At 45.4% G+C, this 17,089-nt stretch overlaps 1 protein-coding gene across 1 annotated transcript in view; it reads left to right on the top strand.

Moving 5' to 3' along the window:
* The first annotated feature begins 11,166 nt into the window (after positions 1-11,166).
* LOC140202327 (lysoplasmalogenase TMEM86A-like) overlaps positions 11,167-17,089 on the top strand; it is a 37,960-nt gene continuing 32,037 nt past the window's right edge. The window contains exon 1 of the mRNA XM_072267234.1: positions 11,167-11,501. Coding sequence (XP_072123335.1) covers positions 11,499-11,501 — 3 coding nt within the window. The 5' untranslated portion in view covers positions 11,167-11,498. The remainder of the gene's footprint in view (positions 11,502-17,089) is intronic.

The raw sequence follows: 17,089 nt of genomic DNA, 5'->3' as shown, positions 1-17,089 counted from the left end.
GTTTCTTCTCTGGGCATTTGATTGGTCCGTTCAATCTATAATTAACAATATGATTGGTCCTAGGTGATCATATGGTCTTTCCTCATTCTATCTCCAGTCATCAGATTAATGGGTTGACACAACATTGTGGGCTGAAGGACCAGTACTGTTCTATGTTCGATGTTACTATTCAGTAGATAGCTTTTTATATAGAGGTAGCAGGTGCTAACAGCCCAATGAACCAATTACACCTATGTGTGTGATTAACCTACGAACTCATAATTCTTTGAAATGTGGGAGGAAACCAGAGCACCAGGAGGAAGTCCACACGGTTACAGAAAGAACGCATGAACACCTTCCAGAACAGTCGCAGAATTGAACCCGTATCACTGGCAATGTAATACTGCTACGCTAACCACTATGCTACCCTGCCACCCAAGAGTGCTGCCTGCTTTTAAACCCCACTCAGATATCTGGTCTGTCTCCTGTCAAGAACCCTCTTTGCAATCAGTCTCCCTATCTGATCCATTCCTCCCCTCAGCAGCTATGATCCTTCATTTCCACTGTGTCTGAGTTTGTCCCTCCTGAGCAATAATGCAGAAAGGTAAGACACGGGGCACAGCAGAGATAAAAGAAAGGTCCAGCTTTCAAACCTGGCCTGTATCCATGAGGACAGTCAAGTGGGGATCTCTAGTCGTGTAATGAGACGACAAACAAGAACATGGATCTTTTGAATCAATTCAAAAGTCAATACATTAAAAAGAAGAGCTCAAACAACAGGAATTCTGCAGATGCTGGAAATTCAAGCAACACACATAAAAGTTGCTGGTGAACGCAGCAGGCCAGGCAGCATCTCTAGGAAGAGGTGCAGTCGACGTTTCAGGCCAAGACCCTTCGTCAGGACTAACTGAAGGAAGAGTGAGTAAGAGATTTGAAAGTGGGAGGGGGAGGGGGAGATCCAAAATGATAGGAGAAGACAGGAGGGGGAGGGATGGAGCCAAGAGCTGGACAGGTGATTGGCAAAAGGGATACGAGAGGATTATGGGACAGGAGGTCCGGGAAGAAGGACAAGGGCGGGGGGACCCAGAGGATGGGCAAGGGGTATATTCAGAGGGACAGAGGGAGAAAAAGGAGAGTGAGAGAAAGAATGTGTGTATAAAAATAAGTAACAGATGGGGTACGAGGGGGAGGTGGGTCATTAGTGGAAGTTAGAGAAGTCGATGTTCATGCCATCAGGTTGGAGGCTACCCAGACGGAATATAAGGTGTTGTTCCTCCAACCTGAGTGGGGCTTCATCTTTACAGTAGAGGAGGCCGTGGATAGGCATGTCAGAATGGGAATGGGATGTGGAATTAAAATGTGTAGCTACTGGGAGATCCTGCTTTCTCTGGCGGACAGAGCGTAGATGTTCAGCAGAGCGGTCTCCCAGTCTGCGTTGGGTCTCGCCAATATATAAAAGCCCACATCGGGAGCACCGGACGCAGTATATCACCCCAGCCGACTCACAGGTGAAGTGTTGCCTCACCTGGAAGGACTGTTTGGGGCCCTGTATGGTGATAAGGGAGGACGTGTAAGGGCATGTGTAGCACTTGTAAAAAGAAGAGCTTGTTATTTTAAACATGACTGCAAGGAGATTGGGTGGATCACAGGCAAGAAGAGTTAGGATAATTACCCTGAAGGGAGGGAGACAGAAGTGGAAACTTTCTCCATATTAGGAACTTACACTGATTCATTTAAGCAGCTACGATATATGGGTGCTTACGTCCTAAATCGATCTGACTGAATCACTTAAAATGTAAATTACTGACATGTAACAGTGGGAGTTTAGCAACTATATACTGATATCCCGCAGATTTCATGGTGCTAGACAGAAACAATGCCAGAAAATACTAATTTATATAGCATGTGACAGGGATCAGTGAAAAGCAATCTCAGAGAAATCTTACATGTAGCTAGTCATTACAAATCCGTTTATAGCTCTCTTGTTTATCACAGCATTTTACCTAAAATAATGGATATTTAGTTTTAAATACACATCAGGGATTTGAAGCAGAATAAGATGAAAAATATATTCCGTTGAATAACTGGTTGTAGGTGGAAGTCGTGTGGTAGATACACAAACAGAGAATCCATTATACTGAGCCATTAGGGGCCATGTAGAATAGGAGAAAGGGGAGGTGGATATGCAGGCAACTCTGGTGGAGGGAGAAAAACAGTAGACTGTAAATGGGGGAATTGCAGGAGTAAAAAAGAACTGGAGGAATGGAAATCAGGCATGAGCGTTGCACCTTGGTGAGGATTGGGCTAGGATGAGAGATTGGAGGATTTGCACATCAGGGTTAAGAACTGCAGCAAATTTGTCAAACAGGATTTGCCATATAACCATATAACAATTACAGCACGGAAACAGGCCATCTCGGCCCTTCTAGCCCGTGCGGAACACTTACTCTCACCTAGTCCCACCGACCTGCACTCAGCCCATAACCCTCCATTCCTTTCCTGTCCATATAGCTATCCAATTTAACTTTAAATGACAATATCGAACCTGCCTCAACCACTTCTGCTGGAAGCTCGTCCCACACAGCTAGTAAAGAAGATCCCCCTCATGTTACCCCTAAACTTTTGCCCTTTAACTCTCAACTCATAACATCATGCCACTTGTTTTGAGGTTGATGTTGCGTGGGTTTAATACCAAAAATGTATTGAATAAGGGAATACATTTGACATAGTCTACATACTGCAGCTTCAGTAAGGCCTTTGACAAGATTCCACATGGGAAACTGGTGGAACCGACCTGGATAAGTTGGTAAACTGGATCCAAAATAATCAAGGTAACAGAAAGCAAAGGGTGATGGTGGAAGGTAGTTTTTGTGGCTATTTGTGTACCACAGGGTCTCTACTGTATGCTGTATGTATGTATTAATGATTTGGAGATATATATATATATATAAATAAAGGTATGAGTAACAAGTTTGCCAAAGATCTGGAAGTTGGTATTGAGGAAGATCGTTCTAGGCTGCATGACGCTCTAGATTATTTTGTAAGATGGGTCAGATGGACATAACAACTGAAGTGATGCACTTGGTGGTAATCAATAAGAGTGGGGTGTGCACAGTGAATGATAGACCCACTGGAAGTGTTGATCAACAGAGGAACCTGACATATATATCCAAGGAGCCCTGAAGGTGCTAGCACAGGCTGATAAGACGCTGAAGCTAATAGTTACTTGAAGCTAACAAATTCAAGTTTGAGCATAAGTACATGAGAATGGAAGAAAATAGAGGAAGGCGTGGACCACTAGGTCCTTCAAGCCTCCCCCACTGCGATCATTACTGCCCTGACCCAGGCCTCGTCTCTCTGTCCAATTTCCCCACCACCTTCAACTCCCCGATCTTCCAAAGAGCTTTTCTACTTCTTTAAGTACCCCAACAATTCCATCCCCACAACATTCTGGGATAGAGCAGTCCAGGGATTCACCAGTCTCTGTGAGAAGATATTCCTATGTACATCATATTTAAATGAACACCCCTAATCTTATAATTACATCTTCTTGTTGGAAATTTTTCCATGGTGCCCTGTCTTGTCTTCCCAACGTCTTATATATTTTGATCCCTTTCATTCCCTTGAACTCTGAACAATATCACTGTAATATCTTTATCCATTTGTGGTGGAATAACCAGAAGTTATTCTGGCTGGCTGGTGGTGTAGTGACGTCAGCACTGCACTTCGAGGTGGATGGTCCTGAGCTCGAATCCGGCTGGGTCCCAACTTGGGCAGCAGCAGAATCTAAGCAGAAGAAAGGCCTGGCAATTTACTTCTGTATCTTGCCACAAAAACCATACGGACATAGGCTCGCCATGACTTGACGGCACTCAACAACAACAACCAGAAATTAGTCTAGTGAACCTCTTCCTGTCTCAGTAAATGCTTGCCTATATGAAGGACCATAACTGTGCAGAACACTCCAAGTTTCAGAAGCATAAATGGTTGTAGGGATCATTATGTTGCTACCCCTATTAGCTGTGCTTTGCACTGGATAGATTTCTATTAAATAAAGATAGCAAGAGTCACCAGGAGGAAAATTTGATTGTTTGAAAGACACAGCAGGAAGAACTTCCATTGCAATGAATACTGAATACTTCCATCTTCAGACTACCACCAGAAAAATTCCACTGAGAAAGAACCAGGTGAGGTAAAAAATCTCACATTCTGATACATGGCTAAAAAAACAAGATAAGGAAAAAGGATCTAGTGCTTTCTTGCCGTATATGATGAATAAACTCTTCTTGGGTTTCCAGCCAGGTACAGGTATCAATTTTAACTAACGTTTCGATGACAAACTCTGCCATCTTCATCAGGGGTGATGCATGGGCATGTCTAGTCTGGTGGTATTTATACCCCCAACGTGCATCCTTCCTGATTGGTTAGTCTTCATCCAATCAGGTTTCCACTGTCCCACCTTGTTTACAATCGAATTCCAGTCCTTACTTAGAGCGAGTCCTTCGTCTTTGTTAAAATTCTTTTCCTCTAGTTTTATTTCAATGACTTCCATCAGGTGGTCCCAAAAGCCATTGGTGCGGCACAGTAGTTTTATGCTGTCGAAGTCAATCCTATGGCCATTGCGAATGCAATGTTCTGCTACCACCAATTTCTATAGGTAACCCAAAACGGATACTGGTCTGTCCCCTAAAACCCTCAATAATTTTTATAGATGCACTGTAGAAAGCATTCTTCTAGGGTGCATCACAACCTGGTATGGAAGTTGTCCTGTCCAAGACCGGAAGAAGCTGCAGAAGATCGTGAACACAGCCCAGCACATCACACAAACCAATCTTCCGTCCTTGGACTCACTTTACACCGCACGCTGTCGGAGCAGTGCTGCCGGGATAATCAAGGACACGACCCACCCAGCCAACACATTTTTTGTCCCTCTTCCCTCCGGGAGAAGGCTCAGGAGCTTGAAGACTTGTACGGCCAGATTTAGGAACAGTTTCTTTCCAACTGTGATAAGACTGCTGAACAGATCCTGACCCGGATCTGGGCCGTACCCTCCAAATATCCGGACCTGCCTCTTGGTTTTGTTTTGCACTACCTTACTTTCCCTTTTCTATCTTCTATTTATGATTTATAATTTAAATTTTTACTATTTACTATCGATTTGTAATCCAGGGAACATGAAGCGCAGAATCAAATATCGCTGTGATGATTGTACGTTCTAGTATCAATTGTTTGGCGACAATAAAGTATAAAGTAAGGTAAGGATACACCTGCTGTGCTCCTTAATGTGGGTTTCCACAGTACGTCCAGTCTGGCCGATATATGCTGCTCCGCATTTACAGGGAATCCTGTAAACGCCAGCCGGCCTGTCCCAGGTCATCTTTGAGCTGCATAAGCTGTGACTTGAGCTTCCTTACAGGTTTGTGGATGGTATTAATCTGGTATTTTTTCAGGATCCTGACAATCTTCCCAGAAACCGTGGAAATATAGGGAAATCAGGCGGTAGTGACGGGCTCCTCCTCGTTGTTAGGTTTCCTGGTTTTTCCATCGGCCCTTTTAAGGGTCCGATTGATTTACTTCACCAGGCAGTCCCAAGAGCCATTGGTGCAGCACAGTAGTTTTGTGCCATCAAAGTCAATCCTATGGCCATTGCAATGGCACAGTTTCCTTATCAATGAGCTATGGGTTACGTTATAGATGAAAGAGTGGACGGGTAAAAACTATAAATGAGTGACAAGAGGGTTGAGTGGAGGGGAACAGTACATGTGATTTATTAGCCTGGTTTTGTACCAGTGATTCTGGGCTCAGGCTGGGCCTGTGTCCTTTTGAAAAATGATTGAGTGGTGATATGGAAGAACACTCAGTCAAACTGGTCGTGTAGACCAGGTGAAGGGTCTCGACTGGAGCTGTCGACTGTGCACTTCCCTTCACAGATACTGCCTAACCCATTGGGCATTTCATCTATTGCAGTCAGGATGGTCAGTGTTCCTAAATGGGCTGAAGGGCCTGTTTTCTTTTTGTGCTGTACGGCTGTATGACAAATGCAGTGGTGGGTCCCAAGCCTGGTGATTCTAGATACAAGACTGTGCAAAGGGCTTGGGCACCCTGACTATATACTGCATGTGTCTAAGACGTTTGCACAGTACTCTACGTATTTGAAGAATGGCAAGGTATCCAGGGGCATTTGTGAAAGTGGACCTCACTGTAATTCTGCACCTTCAAGAAGGCAGGAGATATAAAGAGAGTAGTAAGATATCTGGTTGCAGTGATAGCTCTAGGGTGTTGGTGTAGCTGGATTAAGGTGCAGCTCAATCCCCTCAATTAAAAAGAATCAAGCCCTTTTTTTTCACGATATCACATTCTCCAGATCCAATTAAGTTTCGCGTCTTTTTTTTCAGCCGACCAAGGTGCTTACCTGAGCTGGTTCCTGTTGCCTGCACTTGACCTATGTGGCACCACGTTCGGTGATAACCCAAGTGCAGAGGGAGACACACTGAAGTGGAATGAACTTCTCACCGAATTTTAATAAGAACTGTATAGAACTAAAGGAAAATATAAACGCTAGGCCAACAGTGCCTCTAACTAAAGGGGGGAACGTCGACTCAGACCGTGAGAGGCCTGTGTCGGGCATTTTCATGCCTTACAAGGCGCAGATTGGAAGGCTGTGTGGGGCGCCACTCCTCGCACAGACTAGAGCAATGTGTGATTCACGCTGCCACAGCTGAGGCTCGAACTAGCGACCTTGAGGTAACTAAAACTCTCAAACTAAAAATCTAGCACCGACCCTACAGTTCAGAGGCAGCAACTTAATACTAAATTAAAACTGCTCATTACAGCATTATTCTAAATTGTAAACAAGAGAAAATGTGCAGGTGCTGGAAATCCAAGCCACACACACAAAATGCTGGAGGAGCTCAGCAGGCCAGGCAGCAGCTATGGAAAGGAGTAAACAGTCAACGTTTCGGGCCGAGACTCTTCAGCAGGACAATCTAAATTGTAGTCTTCTTTCCCGGAATAAGCAGGGAGCGTTGACGCCACTGTGCCTTGTCACTGAAATGCAAGGAAGAGAGTTAAATACAACCACAAGGAAGCCCTAATTGGCTGGAATGTGCATTCTCATGAGCGTGATTGCTGACCCCTAATGACTGCCCGCCTGGGAGGGCGCCGAGACTCTGCGGCGGAGTTGGTGCTTCTGACACGTTGTTGCTCTCATCATGGCTCGAGTCCTCCAGTCTTGGCAAAATCCCTGTGGATCTTTGCTGCGCATTCCCTAGTTTAATCACATCCTTCCTAAGGTATGTCGTCTGGAACCACACATAATATTTCAGATGTTTTCTCACCAACATCTTGTACACCTGTAGCAACTCTTGTACTCACTGTTACACCTGATGACAGCAAGGGATCCATAGACCTTTTTCACCACCCTGTCCACATGTGTTGCCTCTTTCAGGGAGCTATGTACTGTCTTGTGCAAGTCTTGTGTACACATAAATAGCTAGGGTGCCTAGGGCTCTTGCAAGGTACTGTATTTGTCAACGTGGAGCAGACAGAGAGTTTGAAAACCCAGCGGAGGGTGGAGTGCCGTGGGAGGCATGTGGGACAGGTGGCAGAGGAGTGCCAGGGTGGGGTGAGACACCAGTCAAGGTCATTTGATTCCAAACAATTGGTTTATTGATCATTATAGAATGTCTCTCCGGTGCTTCCCAATCCCTCCCCTCTCCTTTTCCCTTTTCCCAACCATGATTCTCCTCTCCCTGCCTCCTTCTCACTCTCAGTTCACAAAAAGAGACCCATATCAGAATCAGGTTTATCATCACTCACATATGTCATGAAATTTTTTTGCGGCAGCAGCACATTGCAATACATAAAATTACTACAGTACTGTGCAAAAGTCTTGGGCACCCTAGCTATATATACTGCATGTCCCTAAGACTTTTGCACAGTACTATAGTAACTTTATGTACTTGTAGCCTCACACCTCTCCATTCCACAACATGCCCCAAAGCCCAATCACTTACTGTGTATGTCCTGCCCTAGTTTAACCTTGCAAAATGCACTATTTTGTACTTGTCTCCTTTGGCCACATTCCCAGTTGACCCAGATCCTGTTGTAACCTTAGTCAACCCTTTCTACTGTTGCCCACACCTCCAATTTTGGTGTCATCCATAAACTAATTAATTATAGTACTGATATTATCATCCAAGTCGTTAATATATATGATAAGTATAGGGGGCCTATCTCGCAGATTCCCTTGCAGTAACTTCCCCACCACTGATTTTCAGACAACTGACACGAGGTTCCCAAGATCATCCCTAAAGCCCTTCTTAGACAAGTGCTTGTAATTAGCCACTTATAAACAGAAAAGATATTGCCAATGCTGTGAATCTTGAGAACACACACACACACACACACACACACACACAATGCTGGAGGAACACAGCAGGTCAAGCAGCCTTATGGAGAGAAATGAACAACCAATATTTTGAGCTGTGACCCTCCACGGACTGGAGAGGAAGGGGACAGAAGCCAGAATAAAAGGTGTGGGGGGGGGGGAATGAGAGGAGCACAAGTTGACAGGTGATAGGTGAGAGAGGGTTAGGAAGAGGGATGTTCATTCCGCCATTGAGGACATCTTCATAAGGCAGTCCCTCAAGAAGGTGAAATTCATTATCGAGACCCTCACCTTCCCGGACATGTGCTCTTCTCATTAATACCATCAGGGAGGAAGTAGAGGAGCCCAAGGACCCACACTCAATATTTTAGGAATAGTTTCTTCCTCTCAGCCATTCAGGGTTCCGAATGGGCCATGAACCCACGAGCATGGCCTCACTATTCATCCTATGCATCTTGTACTTCTTTAGTCTCGTTCTAACTTATAGTGTCTTGCACTGCACTGTGCTACTACCACCAAACAAATTTCACGGCGCATGTCCGCGGTAATGAACCTGATTCTGAAAGGGAATGGTGTGAGAAGTTAGAAGATGATAGGTGGAAGAGGTTAAGGGCTGAAGGAAAAAGGAGCCTAGAAGGAGGAAACAGCGATTGGCTGTCCGTCGTTTCCAACGACGACGGTTAGATTTGTGCAGTTCTGTTGTGTGTTCAGAGGTGGCAGCTGAGTCCAAGTTGTGGGTGACATAGATGTCCACAGTAAGGGCTTGAAAACTTTGCCGGATCTGGAAGTGGAGCCACTGCTATTGTTTTCCTTCTTCGTCAGGCAGCGATTAGTCCTGCTCGGTGCCTCTCCTCCAGGTTGTCGTGAACGGCTCTGACCAAGGCTCGCCAGCCACTGCGGGTTTGTGCTCTCTGTTCCAGAGTGCGCAATGTTAGCTTTCACGCAGTCTCTGAACCTCTGCCACGATTCCTCTTGCCCAGCGAAAGCTCACCATGCAGTAGCTGCTTGGGGATTCGGGAATCCTGCATGTGTTTGACATGTCCTGTCCACCGAAGCTGTGCTTTTACCATCATGGCCTCAGTATTCGGGGCCCCTGCCCTGTCGAGGGTCTTTAGGTCTGCGACTTGATCCTGCCAATGGATGCCAAGGATCGGCCTCAGAGTAGGCATTCAGAATCCCTCTAGCATTTTGGGGTGTCCAAGTTTAACGTCCATTCAGGAGACTGCAGTTTCATACACTTTTAGTTTTGTGGACAGGCAGAAGTTGTGCTGGTCCACCAAGTCCCAGTCCACTAAGGCTGGTTGACCAAGGATTGACTGGTCTTGCATATCCTTGTGCTGATTTCTCTGTCTAGTCAGCTATCATTACAAATGACACTGCTGAGATGCTTGAATTCTTCCTCTGTTCTCAGTCCTGTTCCCTCGATAGTGACAGAGGGGGTGGTAGCAGCTGATCCCGGTTGAGGTAGGGCTTTGGTCTTGCTTAGGCTGACGGTAAGACCAAAGAGACGTGAGGCTTCAGCAAGTTTGTTGACAATTAGCTGAAGGTCAGACTCAGCGTGAGCCATCAGAACACAGACATCAGTGTAGAGGGTTTCAAGGATGAGTTTCTTGACTACCTTTGTTCTGGCACGTAGGCTGAAGAGTGATCCATCAAGTCAGTACTTCAGGTAGACACCTCATTCGAGGTTCAGTACATATGTGAAGAACAGGCTGAAGAGCACAGGGGCCAGAACGTACTCTTGCTTCTCCCTGTTTGAAGTATCGAATTAAAACTCCCCATTTGTTCCCCAGAATACTCCCCAGTATTCTGAGGTGTCGCCACTGGAGAAGAGCATGTCCAGTATTATTGTCATGAAAAAGGCAGATGAGGTAGATGAATTTGCGTGGGCATCCCAATTCTGAGAGAATTGTCCAGAGTGCTTTCTGTTTACCATATCAAATGCCTTAGTTAGATCTACAAAGGTGGAGTACAGTGTACTGGGAATAATGGGAAGGAGGTAGAGAACCAGAGGGCGATGGTGAGGAGGTTATGAAGGCAGGGGAGGGGAAGACAAGGGGTGAGAGGGTCACTGGAATGGAATGAAGACAAAAGTAGGCATAAGAGCAAAATAAATAGAGGGAGTGGTTATTGGAAGTTAGAGAACTCAATGTTGTTGCTGTCATACTGGAGACTACCAAGCCAGAATATGAGGTGCTGCTCCTCCAACCTGTTGGGGCAGTAGAGGAGACCTTGGACAGACATGTCACTGTGGGAATGGGAAATGGGATTTGAAATGGGCTGCCACCAGGAGATCCTGGCTGCTACAGCAGACAGTGAAGTTGATCGACATTTTGTCCACCACCTTGTTTAGCAGGAAAAGGAAATATCCCCATCAATTCCCTAAGGGCATCTCTGGTTCATGATCACTCGAGGTACAGAAGCAATCTTTGGAGTGGCATTGGGAACATGCAGTCAGTGAGTTGGGAGGACAAGGAAGCTCGGCGCCGTCTGTACGAGTGCACCAATTCACAAACTACCCACCCAGCTGATCCCTTGGGCACCTCATGTCCAGTCTGTGGGAGAGCCTGAAATGCCCATATTGTCTTCGCTGGTCAGCCCAGGGCCTGCAGAGGCGGACTGGTAACACGTCAGCCTTGATACTGAAAGCATCCAGAAAGATAAAACCACAAAGGCAGATTACCGCTTCTGGGCTTGTGAGATTTTCTTATCCAACACAGCATCATGTGACTGAAGTCTTATCTTTTTTTATATAAACATATGAAACAACCTCAACTGAACAAATGCATGCTGTTGTATTTGTATCCAATACTCTTTAACCACTCAGGAACCTAGAGGCGAGGTCACACCTCCAACTCAGAGTTAGTCAGAGGCTTTCAGAGAAAACTAGACCAGCACCATTACAGGCAGCAATTCAAACACTTTCTGTTAAACCTTCTCTGGAACTGGAAAGTCTCTGACAAGTTTGAACTAAGCAACCTGAGGGAGAATTAGTGTTAACTTGTTGGGTGCATCCACATTCCATTCTGTGGAAGAGAGACCAGTCCGACTTGTTTAAATTCGACTAATTAAGTCCGTCCAATTATAAGCAAAAGGAAAAAGTGGATCGGCATTGAATTCAGCCACTCTCATGGTAAGTCCTTTCAAACTTAAAAATAATTGTCTTACCCATCCTTTCAATTTCACGAGCCGAGGAAGTGCTGGAAGGGACACTTTTAATGATCAGGAAAATCTTTCAAGCAAATGGATCGCTGGATTATAACACACGTAGGTTTGTAATCAGGAATGAGCAGGGCCATGGAATTGACTTGGGCCTGCGTATGCAGCCCTCTTGACCAAGTAGCAGCCTGATAAATATATGCGGTGTTGCAAGTGAAGATGGCCCCTGAGATGAAGTACTTCCTGTCTGTGGAGTCACGCCTGGTATACAACAGCAACTTCGGGAGAGAAAGTCTAAACGCTGGCTTGCAAGAAACAGAATTGTTACAAGGTCTTTTTACTTTCACTTCTGCGTTCTCCTTTTAATTGGCAATATTAGGGAGCGGCAAAACACTAGATCATATCCACAAAGATCAAAGGCAATGTGAATTCAGACGCTAAACGTTATCCTGAATCTAAGCACTTGGTGTTTTCTGCTTTCACCAGTTTATATTAGTCTTTTGGTTTCATTCTTTTTAATGACACTCTGTTAAAGATGTGTGGGAGTTGTACTAAACATGTTATAGATGCTTCCTTTGAAATAGTGTCAAAAGATAAGGCTAAGAGTAGACCGGGTGACAAAATAAACGTGAGGCAGGCTTGTAATGTGAAAAAATAACTTCAATATATATGCGAACCAGTTCATTCTGTTAGCAGGATGAAATCTGGTGACAGGAAACCAGCTGGTGGTTATATTACTAGAGGAGCAATTTAGAAATTTGGACTAATAATGCAAAGTGCTAAATCCCACTATAACAACTGGGGAGTTTTAATTTCGATTAATTAAACCATTGGTGTTTCAATCAAACATTAATGTCAGTAGTGAAATCACTGGATTATACTGAAAATTCAACTGGTTTGTGACTCCAGACCCACAGCAACGTCGGTGACTCTTAACAGTCCTTGGAAATGGCCTCGCATGGGGTGAGAGGATGGGGAATAAGGTCAATCCATGGCGAGATGAAGCCACACACAGGTTGGAGGAACAACACCTTATATTCCGTCTGGGTAGCCTCCAACCTGATGGCATGAACATTGATTTCTCTAACTTCTGTTAATGCCCCTCCTCCCCTCCTTACCCCATCCCTAATTTTTATTTACTTTTTTATTTATTTCTCTTCTCTCTTTCCCTCTCACAATAACTCTTTGGCTGTTCTCCACCTTCCTCTGGTCCTCCTCTCCCCCTCTCTTTCTTCCAAGGCCTTCCGCCCCATGATCCTCTCGTATCCCTTTTGCAAATCAACTGTCCAGCTCTTGGCTCCATCCCTCCCCCTCCTGTCTTCTCCTATCATTTCAGGTCTCCCCCTCCCCCTCCCACTTTCAAATCTCTTACTATCTCTTCTTTCAGTTAGTCCTGACGAAGGGTCTCAGCCCGAAACGATGACTGCACTTCTTCCTATAGATGCTGCCTGGCCTGCTGTGTTCCACCAACATTTTCTGAGTGAGATCAGCTTGGGGAAGGACAGACTTCTGTCTGCACAAAACTTGCTGGTCTTCCTGTGCAAGCCATTGTTTGCAACCAAGGGCTGGAGACCAGCAGAGAAGCTTGTGCTGAGGAGCATACTGGCACACAGGGTGTGTGGGGAAACGTGACAGTACAGAGCTTTCCTAATAACGTACACTGAAGGGCTGTGGCCCTGTGTGCTCTCAAGCTAATCGCTGATTGAATGGTTGTGATTCAGAATTGAATGCTATGTTGGAATAGTGTAAATATTCTAAACAAGTATTAAGGCATAATTGACCACAATGAGTAAGCACAATGAATGCAGTGTCCTAAGCTAACCATACACCCAGTGGCCACTTTATTAGGTACATGTATAATATCTAATCAGCCAATCATGTGGCAGCAACTCAATGCACAGGAGCATGCAGATATGGTCAAGAGGTTCAGTTGTTGTTCAGACCAAACATCAGAATGGGGAAGAAATGTGATGTAAGTGGCTCTGAATGGGGAATGATTGTTGGTGCCGTACTGGGGGATTGGAGTATCTCAGAAACTGCTGATCTGCTGGGATTTTCATGCACAAAGATCTCTAGAGTTTACAGAGAATTGGGCAAAAAAACAAAAAACATCCAGTGAGTGGCAGTTCTTTGGGTGAAAATATATTGTTAATGAGAGAGATCAAAGGAGAATAGCCAGGCTGTTTCATTGGGTTCCATGCCTAAGACCTTAAGACATAGGTGCAGAATTAGGCCATTTGGCCCATCGGGTCTGCTCCTCCATTTGATCATCACTGATCTATTTTCCTTTCAACCCCATTCGCTTGCCTCCTCCCGGTAACCTCTCATGCCTGACTAATCAAGATCCTATCAATCTCTGCTTAAATACACCTAATGACCTGGCCTTCTCAGCCACCTGTGGTAACAGATTCTCTACCCTCTGGTTGAAGAAATCCCTCATCATCTCTGTTCTAAATGTACATCCCTCTATCTGAGGTTGTGCCCTCTTGTCCTAGATTTCTCCACTGTAGGAAACATCCTTTCCAAATCCAGTCTATCTAGGCCTTTGAACATTCGATTGGTTTCAATGAGATTCCTCCTCATTCTTCTAAATTCCAGTGAGTACAGGCCCAGGGCCATCAAACGCTCCTCATATGATAATCCTTTCATTCCCAGAATCATTTTAGATTGGATTATGAGGACACGTAGTCCTCTTTTATTGTCATTTAGTAATGCATGCATTAAGAAATGATACAATGTTCCTCCGGTGTGACATCAGAAACACAGGACAGACCAAGACTGAAAAACTGACAAAAACCACATAATTATAACATATAGTTACAACAGTGCAAAGCAATACCGTAATTTGATAAAGAACAGACCATGGGCACGGTAAAAAAAAAGTCTCAAAGTCTCTCGAAAGTTCCAACATCTCACGCAGATGGTAGAAGGAAGAAAACTCTCCCTGCCATGAGCTTCCAGTGCTGCAAACTTGCCGATGCAGCATCCTGGAAGCACCTGACCACAGCCCGACTCTGAGTCTGTCCAAAAACGTCGAGCCTCCGACCAGCCCTCCGACACTGAACACCGAGCACCATCTCTGCCAAGTGCTTCGACCCCAACCCCAGCTGCCAGCAACAGGCAAAGCCGAGGATTTGGAGCCTTCCCTCCGGAGATCCTCGATCCCACAGTAGCAGCGGCAGTGAACCGGGCATTTCAGAAGTTTCTCCAGATGTTCCTCCGTACTCTCACGTCCGTCTCCATCAAATCAGGATTGTGCATGGCCCCTATTTAACCAATATGATATCATTTCACTGGAGAGGCCGCGCACACTGCGTCGCGCCACCATCTTCTCCTCCCTCCCCTTTTTCGTGAACCTCCTTTGAACTGTCTCTAATGTCAGCACATCCTTCCTTAGTTAATGGCCCAAAACTGCTCACAATACTCTGAGGCCTCACCAGTGCTTCATAAAGCCTCAGCATTACATCCTTCAGCATATTTTAGTCCTCTCAAAATGAACGCTAACATTGCATTTGCCTTCCTCACAACCTGCACGTTAGGGAATCCTGCGCGAGAACTCCCAAGTCCCTTTGCACCTTGGATTTTTGAATTTTTTCCCTGTTTAGAAATCAGTCTACACTTTTATTCCTCTACTTAATAAAGTGGCCACAGGGTGTATATTTTATGAATAGGATCATTTTGTTTATATAAGACCGGGATGGGGAATAAATGCTCGCTAATGTTTCTGAGATCTCAAGAATGAATTTTAAAATCCTCAATAGAAAACTGATTAAAATGAGGAAAATATGTGTTCCCCTGATTACATTGGCAGCAAGTAAAATGCCCGCTTCTGGTTAAGCTAAGATGAGAGCAAAAGAACCAGCAAATTAAAGACACAGGTGATTCAGCAGATGCTTAAATATCTTAAGCTACACACACACACACACACACACATACACACACACACACAGAGACACACACACACACACACACACACACACACACGCACACAGACACACACGCACACAGACACACACGCGTACAGACACACACACACAGGCACACACACACAGGCACAAACACACAGACATGCACACACAGACATGTGCACACAGACACAGACACACACGCACACAAACACACAGACACACACACACGCATACAGACACAGACACACAGACAGACACACAGACACAGACACACACACACAGGCACAAACACACAGACACGCACACACAGACATGGGGCAACCTGCTGAATCCAGAGTCCTGCTAAAAACGTTATTCATCAGATGGTGTGGAATGCATTCCCAAGACTGATTTGCTACATTTGTGATTTTAAACCACTACGTCTGATCTCTGACTTCTCTCACATCCATATCAAACATTTGCCGCCAGTCCAAGCTGTTCTAACAAGCCCAGCCTCGTGGAGGTGCAACCTCGGTAGGAATCATTCCCCTTGCTTCAGTAGTGTCCACCCACTGAAAGCAGTCGCTGTACAAGTACAAGCCTGCCTGAAGCTAGGATGATATTGTCAATATGAATTCAATTCTGCTTCTAACTCAGTCGAGAGGAACTCTGGTTATTCTGCATTGTTCGTCTGAAGTTGCTGAAGACGGGACTGTTCGATCGATGGGCATCAGCAGGTTCTCCCTATCCTTCCAGTATTCTTTCCAATTCAGGGAGATGATCAAACAATGCAAGGTTAGAAATAGAGTCTGGCTCCGGGTAAGGAATTTGTTTAAAACATCCGTCCGTACCATGTTACTGCCAGGATGAGGAGAGCTGTTTTCTCTTTGAACGATTCCCAGCTGAGCTTTCACCTTGACTTTTATTCCTATTCTTTGTCCTCACGGCATCAAGTCCTTGCTAGGTACAGTGCCGGGAAATCTTTGCCGAATGAGCTTAGTTGCAATCCTCGCCTAGGCCCTGAAACCCAAACCCAGTCTTGCTCCCAGCTGATGTGCGTGCTGCCGGCCGATCAGGAACAAGAATCCTGGGTCGTTGTGGCTGCATGTGTCTGAAAGCCACTGAGATTCATTTGGCTATCCAGCCCAAGTACAGGCCTCATCATCGGGATGGCAGTCGAGATTTTACAGGCACAAGTTTGTGGCAATTTCTCTGAGTTAAGGAGCGACCAATCAGCAAGAGGGATTCATTAGAAAGGACCAATAATTCAAAGGCAAGCAGGCGGCCATTCTGTTGGGAGTATGCTAGCTCTTAGAGTGGATATGGCTCATCAAGCTTGGGTGAGGTAAATTCTCTTGTAAGTTACTCTCTCCTTCTCTGCTCTTTTTGTTCGCTCCTCATCTATAGGGGAAAGTAGATTAGTGAGAGTGGCTCTTGGAGCAGTGTTGTGTACTGTATGTGGGATGTGGGAAGCCTGGGAGACTTCCAGACTCCCAGATAAACACATCAGCACCCGGTGCACTGAGTTGCAGCTCCTGAGAGCGCGCTTAAGGAACTGGAGCTGTGGCTCGATGGCCCTCGACTCGTATGGGATAGACTGGAGCTACAGGGGAGTAGTCGCCCCTAGGTTGCAGGAGACAGGTAACTGGGTGACTGTCAGGAGAAGAAAGGAAAA

This window comes from Mobula birostris, chromosome 8 (genome assembly GCF_030028105.1).
Source record: "Mobula birostris isolate sMobBir1 chromosome 8, sMobBir1.hap1, whole genome shotgun sequence".
Taxonomy (NCBI): Eukaryota; Metazoa; Chordata; class Chondrichthyes; order Myliobatiformes; family Myliobatidae; genus Mobula; species Mobula birostris.
Note: the sequence above shows the minus strand (reverse complement) of the source record. Positions and strands in the feature narration are given on the sequence as shown.